The sequence below is a fragment of the Misgurnus anguillicaudatus genome, chromosome 4 (assembly GCF_027580225.2).
Source record: "Misgurnus anguillicaudatus chromosome 4, ASM2758022v2, whole genome shotgun sequence".
In the NCBI taxonomy this organism is placed as follows: Eukaryota; Metazoa; Chordata; class Actinopteri; order Cypriniformes; family Cobitidae; genus Misgurnus; species Misgurnus anguillicaudatus.
Window position 1 is genome coordinate 7,210,077 of NC_073340.2, and position 20,513 is coordinate 7,230,589.

The window sequence follows — 20,513 nt, forward strand, 5'->3', positions numbered from 1 at the left end:
GAGATGACGTATGTTCTTCTCATTGGTCTCAGTCTGCCACAATTAATCTGTTTGTTTTATGTGCAGCTGAATCCTTCTTCATATCTAAAATGACAGCTGGACTTCTTAAATCTTAAAGTGACGTTCTCTGTTTATTATTTCGATTGGCCTTGGCTTTCCCTGACATAACCAACTTTTTGTTAATGTAGCAAAGTACAGCCGGACGAATTCTCTAATCTAAAATGACGTACTCTTGTTTATTGGTTGTTTGACCTTGTTTCTCAAACTAATCGTGGCGAGAACAATCGGGGTATAGTCGCAGGATAGCACCTGGTCTCTTTTAAGTAGGAAACTGAGAAAACGAAAGATAACTAATCTGAAATGCCGTCCTCTTCTTTATCGCTTATGTCGACCTTGTTTCTCAAACTAATCGTGGCGAGAACAATCGGGGTATAGTCGCAGGATCGCACCTGGACTCTTTTAATTAGGAAACGAAAGTTAACTGAGAAAACGAAAGTTTAACTGGGTGTCTTATAGCCTTGTGTAGAAACAACAGGCCTTAGGCCTAATATAATATTAATACAGCATATGATCAGTAATTTACCCAACAAAAACTACTATAGGAGCGAAATCCGTATGACCTATTTATTTACATGCTTGCAGAGAGAGCCTTACCAAAACAAAGTTACAGGGTTGCTATTTTTCATGTTTTCTGGGTTGGTAGAAGCACTGGGGACCTGATTATAGCACTTAAACATGGAAAAAGTCTGATTTTCATGGAATGTCCCCTTTAAGTCAAGCAGCATTGTTGTAGGTAGGCTTAAAGTTACGTGAAATGGAGACGAGCAACAGTCTCTGTATTCCTCATCGACTATTTAACGCAAATATAAACACTGTAGTAATTTATTGAAAACCCCGCCTACTGTGGTCTGGCCATCAGAGCACAAATCGCTTGGCTGCGCGGAACCCAGCGGCGAGCGCAGCGCACACCGCATCCTATGTGAAAGCCGCATAAGTTTACAGACTTTCAACCCACTTTCTATTGTTACAATGTCTGTAATATATGTAAATTAACAATATTTGGATGATGCAAAACACACCAGTTTGCATTGTCCAGCAGAGTATTGTGGACAAACAAATGGGAATATAAAAGCGTAAACGTTGTCCATTCAAATATTATTATTTATTGTAAAAACTATGAGGCAGTGATTACAATATGGCAGTTTTTTAAGTCCATCTATAGTTGCCATCATATGAAGTCTTTGGGGGCATTGGCATCATCTGAAGTCTTCACATGTGAGGCTGGATCCATACTTGTGCTTCTGTAACCTATATTGGGTATCCCGATATAGAAACAGGAAAGCAAAAGCAGAAGGGTTAGCAGAGCTGCTGTTCATATTATTTCAAGCAAAAAATTAACTTTCATTACTTGAGAAGTGAACAATAAGAGGTGTTTTATGTGAACGCTTGGCTAAAAGATAGGATTTTTTCTAGATTCACACTGGGAGAGTTTAAGAGTTGTAAGGCTGAAAATAAGGGTGCACTCTGGGAAAACAGGAATTAATGGCACAACCCCTATTCCCAGATCTACCATCTGCATTCCTGTGCTCACTGACTATTGGCAGAGTTGTTTGTCAAGTACAGTGGGGGTTAAAGGTGGTCTTTTAATCGTCAGTTTGAATGTATCATGTTGGGTTTGGTCACATGGTCAAGGGAAGGGATAATGTTAGGGTATGCTCAGCCTTTCTGCTTTTTCCATTCCATTTTTCCATTTTTGGGCTGGTCTCCATGAGCTCTGCTCTTCTGTTCATTCTCTATGGTCTTTTTCTTGCCATTAAGGGGGCGTGCACACCAAAGCTTTTACGCCCACAGCCGGCGCATGTTTTCAATTGTTTCCAATGGAAGCTCCATGTTTTTCAAATAAGCCAGCAGCTAGCAGTTTTTCCGCGCTTAGGGATTCAGCACACCAAAACTTTTAAACGCGGGTGAAAAAGCCTGGACAACGTCTAATGCCAGCTGTTTTTCAGCTGAGTGCTAGCTTTCTTCAGCTAAGCGCTTTGGTAGCTCTGATACGTCAGCTGTGAGACGGTTGGTTGCTGTGATACTTGTCCCGCCCCACCTCCACTGTGATTTGACGGCCGCGTGAGAACTGACATTGACGAGCGGAGCTTTTCTTCCAAAGTTGAACATTTTTCAACTCTCGGTGCTGAGCGCGGAAAAACCGCTGGGCGCCGGTTTTCAGCGCGGAAGAAAACCTAGCTGTTGGCTTATTTGAAAAACGCAGAGTTTTCATTGAAATGAATTGAAAACATGCGCCGGCCACGGGCGTAAAAGCATTGGTGTGCACGCCCCCTGATACTTCAGCTGTGAGACGGTTGGTTGCTGTGATACTTGTCCCCACCCCTCCTCCACTATGATTGGACGGCCGTGTAAGAACTGACATTGACGAGCGGGGCTTTTCATCCAAAGTTGAACATTTTTCAACTCTCGGCACTCAGCGCTGAGCGTGGAAAAACCGCCGGGCACCAGTTTTTCAGCGCGGAAGAAAACCGCTAGCTGCTGGCTTATTTGAAAAACGCTGAGCTTCCATGCGTAAAAGCTTTGGTGTGCACGCCCCCTTAGCGCTGAGCTCCGACAGTTGAAAAACATTCAACTTTGGGTGAAAAGCTCCACTCATCATTGGCAGTTCTCACACGGCTGTCCGATTACAGTGGAGGAAGCGCGGGGCATTACAACAGCAACCAACCGACTCACAGCTAAAGTATCACAGCTACCAAAGCGCTCAGCTAAAGAAACAGCTGGCATTCGGCGTTGTCCAGGCGTTTTCAGCCGTGTTTAAAAGTTTTGGTGTGCACAACCCCTTAGGGGGCATGGACACCAAAGTTTTACGCCCGCGGCCGGCGCAGATTTTTAATTGATTTAATGGAAACTCTGCGTTTTTAAAATAAGCCGGCGCTCAGATTGGTTCCGCCCGGGGTTGAGTTCCACCCGGCGGGATAAGCAGAAATACAGGAACTTCTGGGAAAACGCCGCGAGCAAAATCAAGCCGATTGAACACAGGTGTGGCAAATAAACGCAGCGATCAAGGATTGGAGAACTTAAGGAAGCGAAGGAGTATAAAGAGGACACGAAAACCAGCCAGTAGGGGTTGTTGTTGTTTGGTTGCAGTCGGTACGTGAGTTCCGGTGGTGAAGTGGATATTGTGCTGCTGTGGCGTGGAAACGGAGGACTATACGAGACGCTGGTTGGAAACGGAGGAAGAGGATAATAGCGTGGCTGAGTATATTGGAAGTCTTTGATATTGTGAGAGTATTGACATGCATATCTTCAGTGTGATAGTCGGATGAGTACGACTGGATTACGTGCAGTGTAAAGGAAACCAGCTAGTGTGGATATCGCGGAGATAAAGAGAGGAAGTGTGATAACTTACCGTGAGTACAAGGAATATACAGCTGGATGTGTTTATTGCAAACGTATTGTTCAATGTGTGTGTGAGCCCCCAGCGAACTAGGATAGCGGCCCTATCACGGAGCAGAGTGGTGGGTGAGCCGGCGGCGTAGCATTGCCAGGAAGGAAGATCTTTGCGACAGCTACATTTAACCATCAGCTTTCCCCTACTACAACGCCCCGCAGGTTCTCAGCCGGCTCCGGGAAGATCATGGCCTGACCTTACTTTGTGTCAGTTGAAGTGTGTCGTGGGTGAGTCTTGACTTTGCTGAGTGTGTGTGTACACTTGATGTCTTGCAGTGCAGTGCTGTGTATCTGTTGTCAGGAGCCATTATAGAGAGTCGGTCGTGAGAGAAGACGCCGTGCGGTGGGTGAAGTGCTTTTAAAATTATATGCTGTGCAACGATACAGTGTGGAGCCGGTGGTGGATTGCACAGAAGACCCAGACCTTTGCGTGAGTAGAATTTCAGAGTGCTAGTGCATATGTGAGGAACAAGTACACTGTTGTGGAAGCCTAGTGTGTAGTAACTTGCCTGTCACAGAGCCTCTTCAAAGGTGCGCCCCTGTCCAGATCTCTGGAGCTACACGTACGGAGAGGAGAGGGCAGCGTTCGGCTCGACGGTGACAGTACTGAATCCCCCGGTCGTAACAGAGGCCTTGGAGGCAAAGACCACGAGTAAACATCTTACCACGGGAGGTCTGTGAGTAAACCCACCTACTGTGTACACGTTAGGCCACCAAAAGCCACATATAGCCACGAGCCTTCTAAAGAAGGAGACCACGAGTCAGTTACCTGAGAAATACCTACCGTATCCACTGCTACCAGCCACCTGTAAGAGAAAAAAGCCACAGTGAGTTGTGAAAGTGTTGATTCTGTGTTCCAGCTACGAGTCTTCTAAAGAAGGAGACCACAAGTCAGTTACCTGAGAAATACCTACCGTATCCACTGCTACCAGCCACCTGTAAGAGAGAAAAGTCACAGTGAGTTGTGAAAGTGTTGATTCTGTGTTTCAGCTACGAGCCTTCTAAAGAAGGAGACCACGAGTCAGTTACCTGAGAAATACCTACCGTATCCACTGCTACCAGCCACCTGTAAGAGAAAAAAGCCACAGTGAGTTGTGAAAGTGTTGATTCTGTGTTCCAGCTACGAGTCTTCTAAAGAAGGAGACCACAAGTCAGTTACCTGAGAAATACCTACCGTATCCACTGCTACCAGCCACCTGTAAGAGAGAAAAGTCACAGTGAGTTGTGAAAGTGTTGATTCTGTGTTCCAGCTACGAGACTTCTAAAGAAGGAGACCACAAGTCAGTTACCTGAGAAATACCTACCGTATCCACTGCTACCAGCCACCTGTAAGAGAGAAAAGTCACAGTGAGTTGTGAAAGTGTTGATTCTGTGTTTCAGCTACGAGCCTTCTAAAGAAGGAGACCACGAGTCAGTTACCTGAGAAATACCTACCCTATCCACTGCTACCAGCCACCTGTAAGAGAGAAAAGCCACAGTGAGTTGTGAAAGTGTTGATTCTGTGTTCCAGCTACGAGTCTTCTAAAGAAGGAGACCACAAGTCAGTTACCTGAGAAATACCTACCGTATCCACTGCTACCAGCCACCTGTAAGAGAGAAAAGTCACAGTGAGTTGTGAAAGTGTTGATTCTGTGTTCCAGCTACGAGTCTTCTAAAGAAGGAGACCACAAGTCAGTTACCTGAGAAATACCTACCGTATCCACTGCTACCAGCCACCTGTAAGAGAGAAAAGTCACAGTGAGTTGTGAAAGTGTTGATTCTGTGTTTCAGCTACGAGCCTTCTAAAGAAGGAGACCACAAGTCAGTTACCTGAGAAATACCTACCGTATCCACTGCTACCAGCCACCTGTAAGAGAGAAAAGTCACAGTGAGTTGTGAAAGTGTTGATTCTGTGTTCCAGCTACGAGTCTTCTAAAGAAGGAGACCACAAGTCAGTTACCTGAGAAATACCTACCGTATCCACTGCTACCAGCCACCTGTAAGAGAGAAAAGCCACAGTGAGTTGTGAAAGTGTTGATTCTGTGTTTCAGCTACGAGCCTTCTAAAGAAGGAGACCACAAGTCAGTTACCTGAGAAGTACCTACCGTATCCACCGCTACCAGCCATCTGTAAGAGAAGAAAAGTCATAATTAACGGTGCAAGTGCTGATCTTGTGTTACAGTACGTACCCTGGGAAGAAGGAGGCCACGAGACAGATACCTGAGAAATACAGGCTACATCCACTGCTACCAGCCATCTGTAAGAGAGGAAAAGTCGTAGTTAACAGTGCACGTGTGATCTTGTGTTACAGTACGTACCCGGTGAACAAGGAGACGACGAGTCAGTTATCTGAGAAATACCTACTGCACATGGATTAAAGTTCTCCGTCGTAGCGACGGATTTCCGTCGATTGCAGCGAGTCTACGACGGATTTCCGTCAGTTGCAAAATTATTAAATTAACTTTTCATAAAGACGCCGTGTATTCACCTTGTTAAGTGGAATGTGATCAAAGCCTGGAGTGGAACGAAATCACGTTCCTCTCGCCACAGTCCACTGTAAGCGTTCTGTAATCACTACGCACAAGATCCACTCCGGGTTTTCTGGCTGTATCTCACGTTAAGCTGAGGTAAAACTTAATTTCTGCTAGCATGGACATACTTGTAATGCAGGAAGGATCCGATGTTTTGGACATCGATAAAGGTGTATAAGACCAATGGAGATTAACTTGGCTTAACGAAATGAGGAAGATTGGCAAGCCTTTCAGTTCGTGGGCTAAGAAAATCAAACAGCCAGGTAATTTACGTGTCTTTGCACAGTAAGCCTAGGGTCCTGTATTTTGGGGGTAATTAATTTGTCTCATACGTGATCGTTTTTGACTGCTACGCTGATCTAACCAGTGGCTAATACAACGAGTTTGTTAAACTCATGGGTAAACTTCACGTGGCGCCACAAGAACCAAGAGGCAGTCAGATGACATCAGAATCCCGTGAGAGTGAACCGAGAACTCATTAGACGAGACTGCTTCCGAAATGCTCTCGCAGTACTTTGATGTCACCCACCTGTCAGTTCTTGCAGTTGCATGTGCGCGTGGTCAGGAAATCTTGATGTTTGTACATGTATCCGCATTCAAAAACAAGTGATTTTAAATTGAAACAATAACAACAGTCTTTATGTGCGCGCTGTTTCTGTGTGAGGGGAATAAGCCAGTCGCGCATTCGCTTCTCTTTGAGCTTGTGAGTATTTTTGCCGCTTTATTGGCCTTAAATACACATAAGGTTATGCGTCAAAAATCCCGTCTTTGCAAGTATCCTCAAACACAACCATTTAGGGCTTAGGAGAAAGTAAACAGCAGAAAAAAGGGTAAGTTACATTTTTTACCTTTACTAAAATATTGTTTATTATCCTTATTTCATCACTGACTGTTTATCCTTAGTGAGCTTGAATTTTGTTCTTGTGTAATATACACAAGTTGCGCACAATGCGTTGTTTTAAGTGCATAACATTGCGCATAAAAAGCACCTCAGCTCTCTATGTTTATGTCCTTAAAGTAATTGATGTTAGTTCATGGTGCATTAACTAATGTTAACAGTTTCAACCTTGATTTAAAAAAATGTATAAGTAAATGCCAAAATTAATAAGATTTACAATTAATAAATAATTAAGATTCATTAAAGGTGGTGATATTAGTATTTCTTTTTATATAGTGAGTTATTTAGCTGTTTCACCTTAATCTGAAATGCCCTGCAAACTACATCTTACAGAATCATTTTTTTTAGTTTGTCACAAGTAGATTAACATGACGGGATAACGTTTTTAACCCTTAGTGCAGGAGTCACAAGTGTTTTGTTTTAGACATATATTAAAGGTAATGGTTCAATTAAAGGAAAGTAAAGCTGTAAATTAACAAACTATTAATAAACCTATCATATGTTGTAATTAAGTGTTAATTCACAAAAAAACATACTCGCACTGCTGCTGTATTTCATAGTGACAGTTGTCAAACCTATAAATGCCACAGTAGACTTCAATATGGCATTAATGGCAAAAAACATCTCCCCTTAGAATGCTATTGGTCTCGCCTGTTTACAAGGAATATGACTTGGCCTGAAAAAAATTTCACTCAGAAGAATTTTTTTCACTTTAATCCATGACTGCAGTCTTTCCCCTCTTAAACTCCGCCTCCGGGAGAAGCGGAGGGCGCCACGGGTTCAAGAAGGACAGTCCAGAGTCCCGTCCCCTCTGCCTGGAAGCCAGAAAAAACCTTGTTTTTAAATCCCCCTTCCCTGAATACTATTTTAAATAATTTAATAAAGTCTATTTTAATTTTACTTGTACCTTGTGTGTCTGGTCATTGGGGTGGCTTTGGGAACATCCTCGAGGGGGAAACTAGGAAGGGGCGTGACTCAATAGCATCTGGGTCCGCTCCGACCTGTGACACACTCCCACATATTTTGCTATCATAACTGCGCTTATTTCCGCCGTTGGTTGTTACTGACAGTTTTACATTATCTTGCTGTTAATGTTTCTTCAGTCATTTTGTCATTTCTACAGCTTGAATAACTGTAGTGAATCCACCCTTACGGAGTAAAATGTAAAAACTCTTTGCCTTCTTTTGGAGACTTCGACATCCTGGGTACTACCAATAATTTTGTGACCTTATTTAGCAAAAATTATCTGGTTCAGTCACCATCAGATTGTTTCTGGATCCCTTTGTAAATTTGTCCCTATAATTTGAGGATAAGGAACAAACTAAATGCAAAAATATCATTAAGTGTGAGAAACAGGCCATCATAACTATAATTTACACTGCCGTTCAAAGGTTCACGTTCAGATTTTTTTACGTGTCTCAATATTGTAAACTGTCATTTATTCCTGTGGTTAATGTTTCAGCATCATCAGTCTTCAGTGTCACATGATCCTTCAAAGATCATTTTATATGCTGATTTGCTGCTCAATAAACTTTTTCGATTATTAACACTGTTGAAACAGTTGTGTTAATAAATATTTTAGTGTTATTTAAGTTGTTTTATGTCATGATTCATTATTAATAGACACTAACTTTGAATAGTAACTTGCACCACTGTTTGTCAGAGGGAGAGATTTCTGTTTCAAATAACGCTGTTCAATGTAAATGTTTATTTATCTAAAAATCCCCACTAAACTATGAAGCAACACAGCTGTTTTTCCGCAGAAGTAAATCGGCATATTTGAAGGATCACGTCACGTGATAGTGGAGATTACACCCTGAACGGGCTTGCCCTCAGCACATTCCTCACCGCATACTTTTACATTACGTATTTTGCTTACATGCAGGGATGCGCAAACTGGTCACTCATGACATCAATGTACCGCGAGAGCAAATCGAAAGTATACAGAGCAGTATATTCTCGAACCGTTCTCGCGGAGTTCTGATGTCATACGGCACATGCAGTCGACACTTATATTTTTGCAGTGTATGCATCAATCTAGCCACTTATCGATAAAGCGGTTAGGATTAATGTTAGCTAATATTAACGGTTTTTTTTTACAAACCCAAGACTTTCAACAAAAATATAAAGTTTTAATTTAAAAAAAAAAACCTTTTTTTTACCAAACAGATGAATTTCGTGTGCTTTTTGGAGGGGCGTGGAAAGTCCTGGAATTTAATTTCTTGTAGTCGTCCAGGACGCAGACAGACCCTCACCCTGGCTTCTTTATCCACATACCTTAAATCAGTTGACCCTTCGTGTTGGAGAACTGAATGGTGCTTCAGGTTACGCGTCGTTTTATTTGGGCAACCTGTCGACCACGCGATTTACACTACCAAAGCATTTTTATTTGCACCTCTAAAAGTTGAGGAGGATTAAGGCGCCTTACTCGATCACTATCAGATGTGATAAACCGAGATCTTCATACATCTTGTTCACGGTTTTACATTACAGATTTTACATTTTTACGTTTCAGATCTGTTCTAAGTGTTTGTGTAGTTTAGAAAATGACAGAGGCAGAATTGTACTCTGTATATAAAGGGGTGTTCGTCCCAACTCACTTGCACCCTCCTGAATGTCTAAAATACTACGAGGACTTTACTTTCCGCCCGGATGACATCCTTATCCGTTACCTATCCTAAATCAGGTAAGTTTCTACATCTAAACATGTTTATATAAAATACGCTATATAAATAAAACACATTTTTAACATCTATGGTGAGCCTGCCCCAGCCAACATTTCAATATGGGTTTGCCCCACCTGGAGGTTTCTTCGTTAATAAACCATTGCCTCTTTGTTTCTACATTTAAAAGACAAAGCTGGCAATTATATTATGGCTATACTTTTCTATTCTTTTAATAATTTATTTTATTTTATTTATAAATCACTCTGGGTTATCTGATGTATCTATTTGGCTTGTGTTTTGTTTTCGTGCACTTGAGGCATTTTGCACATTTGTTCTGCACTTTGTTACTTCTGACCTTATTTTATTAAAAAAATGTATCTATTATAAACGTACATTCTGATCTAATTTAAGTCTGTACATTTTGGATAGCTTTTCGTTGTATCGATGTTGCGCTATTGCGTGCTGGCCATGCTTGCGTATGTAATTTAGCCGAACGGGCTAGGTGCTCTGCGTCTCATATTTAGGAGTTTATCAAACTAAACATTAAAAAACGGATGTTTTTCGACGGGTATAAGTTTTTAAAATGTATTTATCATACATTTTGGTTATCTTGTCAAAAGTTAAACTACATAACAGGTAAGCCGTTTTTTAAAATTTCGGTGATGAAACGGAAACTATCTGCACCGAACCTATTTCTGCCTGACACGAATGTCTTTCTTGTGATTTAATATTGGTTGGTGTTCACTTTTAAATGATAGCAAAGAGATTCCTGAAATAAATAATATCATCCGGTCTTTCTGTATCTAAAGTGAATACAGAGATTATCAAAGTCAGAGCAAGCAAGCAGGTATTTCTGTGCTAAATAATAACGCATAGTGTCTATAAAATCATTAATTTCAGTGTTTTTCATGTTATAAATTAACGTTTAATAAATTGTTTTAGGTTTAGTTATCAAAATGTATTTTTGTGTGATGTTCTGTAGATCGTGGCTTTAAAATGTTATGAGGAATAAATAAACAAATGTTGCCTTATATATTTTACCTCAAAAAAAATAAATATATAAATGCATCGTCAGTTTTGTCTTCGTTCATCACTTGAAAGACAGTTTTGGTCACTTTAACAGAAAGTTGTTTATGTGTGCTGCTTGTGAAAGAAAATAAAAGTTACCAATTTGTACCTTGTCTGGCCCCCTCCCAACCCATGCACACACATAGATATGATTCGACTATGGAAAGATTCGACAATTCTGATTCGAATATGTAAATCCTTAGTCGAGGACACCCCTAATGCTCATAGGTTCACATGACGCGCCAAACTCATATTTTGATAGGACGAGCCACACACATGATGGGCTCAATATATGTTTTTATGAGCTTTGCATCATGCGCCCTCGAAAAAGACCAAAAACATATAGGCCTGATTTCACAGACAAGTCTTAGCTGAAACCAGTGGCCGGTTGCATAAACATGGCCGTGACGTTAAGACTGCGTCTTAAGAATGATTCTGACTATCTAGCAATTAGTTAGGGCTAATCAGTCTTATTATTTGGATTTAAATTAGACAAATCCACCTTTCTATGTAACACACTTAAAACAATTATGATCAGTCTTGAAGAATGAAGAATGATGGCTAACTTTCAAAACAGTCCTGTTCACATGGATCAACAAAAATGAGCATGTTGTATTACCCATACCAGGCCTGTAGTTGGCGATGTTTGAACACGTAATACGCATGAAGTCACCATTTTCACAAATGCACCTTTTGTAGTTTATAAGGATATGATAATGGTTTAGTTTTAAAAAAACGTGCACTTTGAAAGCCCCAAAATGTATATGAACAGCCAAAAGATGCCATTTTATTACTTGGAGTCCTGTAAACGTTCCTTTCGATGTCTAAATTCACTACTTTAAGTGCACAACATTCGTGAAGTAATGTACTAGGGAGTAGTGAATGAGAGTAAAGGGGGCTATTTTGTACACAGCCAAAAACTTTATGGTAAATGACAGAATAATAAATTTGCCTATTTCTGTGTTTTTACAGTTCGTCTCTGCTGTACCAACAGAAGCCAAATTTACTAAACTGGAAGCTCATCCAACAGCTCATCTTGAACTTGGGCACACGGAGAAAGTTTTTCCTTGGGCTGGAACAAATGATTTGAGCTCTTGTGAAACTATTTTAACAAAGAAGCTTCAAAATCTCGAGTTACAGATGAAAGGGTTGCATCCCAGCAGTGTGGAGCGCTCGGCCCCATTTTTACTTACACCACCAAACCCACTGCAAAACCTTGAGCTGATGGATCCTGAAACAGACCAGCAGGAGACGATATCACACCATCAGACCTCCAAATACCTTACTGATATCAAACAAGAAGGTAGCAGGATTTTGTCTTCATTGTTTTTAAATACATCTAATGTAAATAACCATTATGAGGTCAAGATGCTAAAATGGTGACACGTGTTTGGTGTGTATAATATGTTTTTGAAGAAGGTGAGGGTGATGAGGAAGATGTGTTTGTGCTGGAGTTGCAGAGAGGATCATGTGGTTTGGGTCTGGCATTGGTAGATGGACAGGTCAGTGGATCAGTAGGCAATGTTTGCATCATTCCTCTATATGCAATATTTTTTTAAATACACTTTCAGATGTTTTGTGTTATTGACTAATAGCAAAATAAATTGGAATCAATAAATACTTGGCCATTTTAGGATATTATGTCTAAAAGTTTGCATCAGTCTTATCCAAAAAACTGCTTATGGAAATCAAACACTAAAAGTGACAATATGTGGTAATGAATATGTAACAAATTCTTACTGTCTCGTTGTTTAGTATTGTATTTTTGGTGGGCATGTCATAATATTATATAAATATTATACAGTAATCTTTATTTAAACAGGAAACACCATTTAAAGTCAATGGAATATACATCAAATCCGTAATGCCGGAATCTCCTGCTGCTTTGTCCCAGCGGCTGAGACCAGGGGATCGTATTCTAGCAGTGAATGGACTCAGTCTGGTTGGGGTGGACTACCAAACGTGAGTAAAATGACTATAGATTGAGCCAGGTACAGTTTTTTACCTTAATTTCTGACAGTGTGTAATGCTCTACCAGGAAAGCACAAGTGATGCATTAGGATTTGACAATTTGTTAATAAGTATTATTGTAACTCTTAGTCATTTATAAAGCACTTTTGTTATATTTTCTGTGTCAATAAAATCACTGTAATGTATTTTGTTTGTGTGTTTGCAGTGGCAGGGAGCTCATTCAGACATCAGGAGACAGACCCCGATTACTAGTTGCCAAATCTGACAGAAATACAAGAGAAGCATAACATTCCTCCCACAAAACAACTTTTCTACATTTTTTACCAAATGCTTTTATGTGTATATGTCTTTTATTTTATTGTTATACGTGTGTGTGTGTGTTTCATTAATTGAATTTTGAGATTAAATGTATCGATGTTTTTTTGAAATGATAAAACATTTGTTAATGTATGTCTTATACAAATGGCCTCATTGCCTTGACCAACTAAGTAAAACCTTTTTATTTTAAAATGCTGCATCCTTATTGCATAGACCAAAGTTTCTACAATAATTTGTTTTATTCTTTAAGTGTTAATTGTTTGTCAATGTGCATCCCAGAAAATACATTTTTCACTTTTTGCCATTTGATTTGGCTGGATTGTCTGAGGTGGTGCGAAAGAGTGGAGGCTGGGACTATTTGCATATTTATATACAGTGAAGACAATAAGTATTTGAACACCTGAGAAAATCAATGTTAATATTTGGTACAGAAGGCTTTGTTTGCAGTTACAGAGGTTTGCACACACTGCAGGAGGGATTATGTTTAATTCTTAAGGTGAAGGAATGTAATAGATGTGCTGAGTGATGGGCACGTTAAGCCACGCCCACTTGTTTATGTATGGGGTTTCCACGCACACCCGGAAGTTAGCTGTAAACTAAGTAACCCTGCAATGAGTGTGTCTGTCTGCTTTCTCTTTAATATCGCAGCATATTACAGTCACATCCTAACTATCTTATAGATCCAATTAGAGTCCAGATGCAGGGAGCTACACTGCGACCAAAATGGTCGCATATGCGACCTTTTGAACTGCCGTTGCGACCCTAATTTTTAATGGGTCGCAAATGTGCTACCTAATGTTTTAGACAATATGCTATGATTTGCTATAAGCATTTATTAAAACAGAAATGTGGATTTTAAGAATACGTTTTATAACGTGCTCTGAGCCATCAACACTGTAATATTCATGTAAGAACTGAATATTTACGACACTGATTTACGGCATGACGGAAGTGGTGAAGAGACTGGTCGCTTGGCGGCAGTCGTATGTCACATGTAAATACTGCTGCACGTTTGTCAGTAAAGCTCCAAGTTTATTCAGTACTCTCTGTACGTCTCCTTATTTCAAACTGCACGTCCAGTGCAACATCGTTATAATATAACGAAGAACAAGACATGGTGTCAGAAGAAAAGTAATAAATGGATTTTGCAGGAGTACCATCGCCGCACATGAATTGGGAATCGTCTAACTTACCAGATGCATGGCGTAAGTTCAGACAGCATGCAGAGCTCATGTTCGCGGGTCTGTTAAAGAAACGGGGTGAAGACGAAAATTGCAGTTATTTGCTCCTGTGGATAGGAGAGAAAGGAAGAGATATCTTCAACACCTGGACGCTGACAACAGAGGAAGCAAAGGTACTGCAAACATATTACGACAAGTACGAAGCGTATGTGATGCCCAAAACGAACATAATCTTCGCCAGATATAAATTTCATGAGCGAATTCAAGGAGCCACAGAAACTTTTGAGCAATTTGTGACTGAGCTAAGGCTGTTAGTGAAAGACTGTGCTTATGCAGACAGCGAGGAAATGGTCAGAGATCGCATCGTGTTTGGCATTCACTCTCCGCGAGTGCGGGAGAAGCTGCTGAGCGTCGGCTCTGAGTTAACGCTAGACAAGGCCATGGATATAGCCAGATCACACGAAATTGCACAAGCTCAGCTCAAAACGTTTGCAAACAGCCCCCACGATCAAGTAGTGCACGCAGTCAACACACGGAAAGAGTCACATAAGCGAACAGTAAAAGCCTTACATTGGAGCAGCAATGACGTTGCGGAGCGCGACAAAACTTGTGGTTACTGTGGCAACCAGGCTCACAGTGCTTCAAATAAATGCCCTGCAAGAGGTAAACAATGTGCCAAATGCGGGAAGCGCAACCACTTCGCTAAAGTGTGTCGCTCTGCTTACAAAAGGAACGTTCATGCAGTGGGCAAAGAGGCTTTGTGTGATGAGGAAGACACACAATCAGAGTTTTTCGTGGACGCAGTTTTGAAAAAGTCATGTGACACCGAACAAGCGTTTGCAGACATACAGCTTGGAAATTAAAAAACTGAAGTTAGCTTCAAATTGGACACTGGAGCACAGGTAAATGTCATTCCGCTACACACATTTAATAAGCTGCAAGCCCAGTGCAAGCTCACACCTTCAAAACATCGCCTCACTGGATATGGTGGTCAAATGCTCACAGTTAAAGGGACATGCACGTTATTGTGCAGATACAAAGACAGAGAAACACTGATGGACTTTTACATAGTCAGCACGCAAGCACCGCCTGTGTTAGGTCTAAAAGCATGTCTGGACCTGGACTTAATTAAGCTAGTGCTCTCAGTGAATGCACCAACGGAAGAAAAGTCCATCATGGAGGAATATGCAGATGTATTCGATGGCATTGGATTATTTCCAGGGGAGTGCACGATTCACCTAAAACCCGATGCAACTCCAGTCGTTTATCCACCGAGAAGGATACCTCTGGCTTTACGTGGCCGCCTGAAAGAAGAGCTGCAAAATATGGAAAAACAAGGAGTCATCGTCAAGGTAACAGAGCCCACTGACTGGGTAAATGCACTTGTGGTCGTGGAAAAACCGAGAACCGGCAAACTCAGAATATGCTTGGATCCCCGCGACCTCAATAAAGCCATTAAACGTCCGCACTACCCCTTGCCAACAATAGAAGACATCACGCCCAAGCTAACTGGTGCAAAACACTTCAGTGTTTTAGATGCCCGTTCAGGGTACTGGGCAATAAAACTAACAGAGGAGTCTTCCAAGTTGACGACATTCAACACTGTATTTGGACGATACAGATTTCGGCGTCTTCCGTTTGGCATAATTTCAGCTCAGGATGAATTTCAGCGCAAAATCGACGAGACATATGAAGGTCTAAGTGGTGTTGTTGCGATCGTCGATGATATTCTGGTTTACGGACGAACCCAAAAGGAACATGACGACAATTTACACGCAATGTTGCAAAGGTCTCGCGAGAAAGGCGTGTAAAGCTCAACCCTGAGAAAAGTATTGTGAGTGCTACTGAAGTTCGCTATTTCGGTCACTGCTTATCTGCTGAAGGAGTCAAGCCAGACCCTGAAAAGGTTTCAGCGATCAAGCACATGGAGCCACCAAAGAATAAAGCGGAACTCGAAACAGTCCTGGGAATGGTAAATTACCTGTCCAAGTTTGCACCCTGCTTATCGGACATTAATGCACCGCTTCGGCAGCTCCTCAAACAGTCCAGCGAGTTCATATGGGATTCCCAGCACGATGCAGCATTCAAAAAAATGAAAGATCTCATAACTACAGAACCGGGACCAGTTCTTGCATACTATGACCCACAGAAAGATCTGCACCTTCAGGTGGACGCATCGAAATACGGTCTCGGTGCAGTTCTGCTGCAGGACGGGAAGCCACTCAGCTATGCGTCAAGCAGTGGCGGATGCAGAACGTGACATATGGGTGGGCATGGATTAAGTCCGGGTGGGCCTGAATCTATGGGTGTCACTTTTGAATAAGAAACTATAACAAGTCTATAAAATTCGTCAAAACTTCAGAACACTAATTTAAACAGCATACACACACACCCGAACTGCACGTCACATTTTTGACATTATTGATACTTTAAATTGTAATGCAACGTGACATTTATTAAGCCTTTTTGGTAAAAAAAAATATTGGGCTCTCATAGCCTACAAAAAAGAACCTGCACACAGTGACAGGAAATATAAATGAACCCAAAAAAACCTTATACTTTTTTAAATAACCTATTAAAGTGTTTAAATAAATATGGCTACTAAATGCTTAAAATGAAGCTTCTAACATCATATTCTCTTCATGCAAATCACTAAAAATATATTTTCGTTCTCACATATTTAAGTTAACTTACTAAATAAAGAAAGAAAAAGGGAATGGCTAGAATAATGTTAGACTCTGGGGTTAAACGAAATTACAAATAAATAAACATTTAATATACTTTTTGATGAGCACAAGAGCAAGCCTACTCGTAAAGAGCGGAGCCGAGGAGCGCGCATATCAGACGTGAACGAAAGGAATAATGGATTTAATGCTTTCACTTCATTTCCTGACAGTTTTACTTGTTAGTGAGGATAGTAATGGCTAACAAGATGACGCCGAATTACATACAACATAATTAACTAAATCTGAGAGAATGCAAACACATTACAATATTTTTTCCTCCGCCCGACGGCCAAGGCGCATCATTTTTTTTTAGCCCGACAGGAATTCGCCATAGCCCGTAATGGACGTCGGGCAAGCGATTTTGCTAGGTTTGTTTTGTAGAAAGACTTTCTTTAAAGTGAATTTCGTTTTGTATAAATTGTATCTTAATATTAATCAATGTTTGATCAAACAATTGCCTCGATTTAATAAATAAGAAGCAAACCAAGAACGTCTGTGGTGTGGATTGAAGTGAACCCACTATATTTCCGCAGCCTACGTCTTTCTGCTTTAATGCATTTCTTAAATTAATGTCTCAATTACACAGTAGGCTTATAGGTAGGTATGATAGGCTATTTGTTGCTTAAAAGCAATAGGCTATATTGTATAAAGTGTAGCAATAAACGTGGCGTGACTTATAGTGCTGCTATATCGCTATATCAAACAACATCACTATGATCAGATGTTTTCTTTCTATTTTTTACCCCGCTGTCATATTTGTTGTGTGTTTATGTTATTGAGAGGAAAGTGCGCAGCACATATTTATAACGTGTTGTTATTCAAAATACGTTTTCTACGTGCTTGCAAAAAAAGTTCTCAAAGTGATCATGGCTGAAAGCTGCTCGGAAATATTTCATTATAACGCAACATTCAACTGCTTTAATAGTTTTTAAATAGTTATCAGGCTTACTTATAATTTTACTGTTTTTAACATAACATGCAATAGATAAATTACACCACATAAAGTAGTATACATGTCTAACTATACAGAGTAGTATTTTTTACATTTCTGACTGGGCGGGCCAGCTGTCAATCTGGGCGGGCCCAGGCCCGCCCATAGCTCCGCGCCTGGCGTCAAGGTCACTGACTGACTGTGAAGTTAGCTATGCTCAAATAGAGAAGAAGCTCTATGCGGTCTTATTCGGCTGTAAGCGCTTTCATCAGTACGTATTAGGGCTGTGTATCGCCAACAATGACACGATACGATACGCATCGCGATACAAGGCAGTTTTTAATTAACCTTCTTTTGAGCAGAATTTAGTAACAGTAATATGTTTATTGTTTAAATAAAAAATCTGTGTAATAATATTTCATGTGAAAACATCAAAAACACATTGAGATTAACTTAGTAACTGTGGCAAAAATAGAATACATTTTAATTTGATAGTTTCTGACACAATGATGACTAGACAACAGTGTCAAATATTCTTGCTGAAATGCTGTAGTGCAACATAAAGCACAACCCTGAAAGCTTAAACTGTAAAAACTCACTTATCAACTTGGTTATCATAAACACATTTTAAAATTCAAGTATTTAACATTTTCTGTAAACATTTTCAATAGTTGAAATGTGCTTTAAACAATTTCATCTTCAAATTAGTAACTGTAGCAAAATAGAATACATTTAGCTTATATAGATTCTGACTCAATGATGACTATACTGCATAGTGACAAATATTCTTGCTGAAATGCTGTAGTGTAACATAAGGCTCAAAACATATACCCTGAAAGCATAAACTGTAAAAACTTTGGTTAACAACTTGGTTATCATAAACACATTTTACACACATTTAAAATTTTCTGAAATATTTTTCAAGTGTTGAAATATGCTTCAAACTATTTCATTTCTTTACATTGTTGAAATCATTTTAAGATAAGGATACTTTCAGATTTTTGTTAAGAAACAGATTAAGAGCACTCCTTTTTGCTGTAATGATATCTCCAGCAGCAGAGAACACTCTCTCTGCTGCCACACTTGTACCAGGGATGCAGAGGGTACATCTTGCCAAGTTTGAAAGTAAAGGAAAAAGAGATTGGTGCTCCTTCCACCATTTAAGTGGATCGCCTGTAAGTGGCAATGGCTCTGTGTCTCTGTATTTCCTAACTTCATCCTCTGCTTGGTCATGCAGTGACAGAGGTGAATTTTGTCTTTTGGGAGTGGAAAACGCATCTCCAAATAAGTCCTCAAGAGCTCTCTTTTTCTTGCAGGGTGGGGACAGATCTGGCACAGCATTTTGTCCTTCAGCCGCATGTTGTCCATCTTCATTGTTGTGGTTCTGAAATACACAACATATCACACATTATAACAGTAAAATGAATTACGGAACTCAAGTACCTTGTATTTTGTGAAACACATTAATAAATACAAATCAAAAGAATATCACATTTTAGAAAGTGTAGAATAATGTTAAAGATTAAGAAAACATTAAATGTAATAAACTGACTGATATTATTAACATTAAATTAACATTAACGTTTTTATAGTATAACTTACCCTCTTTGATGCCTCCATTGTTATTTTGGTGTACACCTCCTGTTTTGTGGCTTCCTCCAAAAAGGGCAATGCTTTAAAGCGCGGATCTAACGCTGAAGCCATGTACAGAAGAGACATTTCACTTTCATATCTCTTACAAAGATCTCCAGATACTGTGCTCTTTATGTCGCGCGTCACAGCAGAGTCGGTTTCTTCAATTCGTGTCCCTTGACTTAAAGGAATAGTCTACTCATTTTCAATATTAAAATATGTTATTACCTTAACTAAGAACTGTTGAATCATCCCTCTGTCATCTGTGTGTGTGCACGCAAGCGCTGGAGCGCGCTGCGACGCTACGATAGCATTTAGCTTAGCCCCATTCATTCAATGGTACCATTTAGAGATAAAGTTAGAAGTGACCAAACACATCAATGTTTTTCCTATTTAAGACGAGTAGTTATACGAGCAAGTTTGGTGGTACAAAATAAAATGTAGCGCTTTTCTAAGCGGATTTAAAAGAGGAACTATATTTTATGGCGTAATAGCACTTTTGGGAGTGCTTCGACTCGGCGCAGCAACACCCTCCCTCTCCCATAATGAGAGTGAGAAGGGGAGCAGACTTTTCAGGCGAGTCGAAGCACTCCCAAAAGTGCCACCACGCCATAAAATATAGTTACTCTTTTGAATCCGCTTGGAGAAGCGCTGTGTTTTGTTTTGTGCCACCAGACTTGCTCGTATAACTACTCGTCTTAAATAGGAAAAACGTTGATGTGTTTGGTCACTTCTAACTTTATCTCTAAATGGTACCATTGAATGAATGGGGCTAAGCTAAATGCTATCGTAGCGTCGCAGCGCGCTCCAGCGCTTACGTGCACACACACAGATGACAGAGGGATGATTCAACAGTTCTTAGTTAAGGTAATAACATATTTTAATATTGAAAATGAGTAGACTATTCCTTTAACTGAGCATGCAGGGGTGCGATCATAGAGACTGTAGGGGTCTTCTCCTCACACATAACATGGGTTGCGATTTTCAGCGGCCTCAGGGCATTTATAACATCTTCGGCACAGGTTATGTCTGCCTCTGTTAATGTCCACATATCTTTGGCGTTTTTCCGTACCTCGGATGAGAGTAACGCTGCGCAAATTGCGGGCTGTTGTTCTGTGAACCGCTCCAGCATATCATGGGCGCTGTTCCATCTCGTGCATAC

The 20,513-nt window shown here is 40.4% G+C and overlaps 1 protein-coding gene across 5 annotated transcripts in view; it reads left to right on the forward strand.

The window, feature by feature from the left end:
* Window positions 1–16,725, forward strand: part of LOC129420523 (ras-associating and dilute domain-containing protein) — a 30,384-nt gene extending 13,659 nt beyond the window's left edge. Inside the window, exons 1-5 of one of the 5 annotated variants that reach the window (XM_073866598.1) lie at window positions 9,092–9,544; window positions 11,565–11,895; window positions 12,009–12,094; window positions 12,415–12,554; window positions 12,769–16,725. In XM_073866598.1, coding sequence (XP_073722699.1) covers window positions 14,020–14,925 — 906 coding nt within the window. In that variant the 5' untranslated portion in view covers window positions 9,092–9,544; window positions 11,565–11,895; window positions 12,009–12,094; window positions 12,415–12,554; window positions 12,769–14,019 and the 3' untranslated portion in view covers window positions 14,926–16,725. Of the gene's footprint in view, window positions 1–9,091; window positions 9,545–11,564; window positions 11,896–12,008; window positions 12,095–12,414; window positions 12,555–12,768 lie in introns of those variants that run through there. The other 4 variants (XM_073866600.1, XM_073866601.1, XM_055175484.2 and 1 more) reach the window with 4 other exon arrangements.
* Window positions 16,726–20,513: the final 3,788 nt, after the last annotated feature.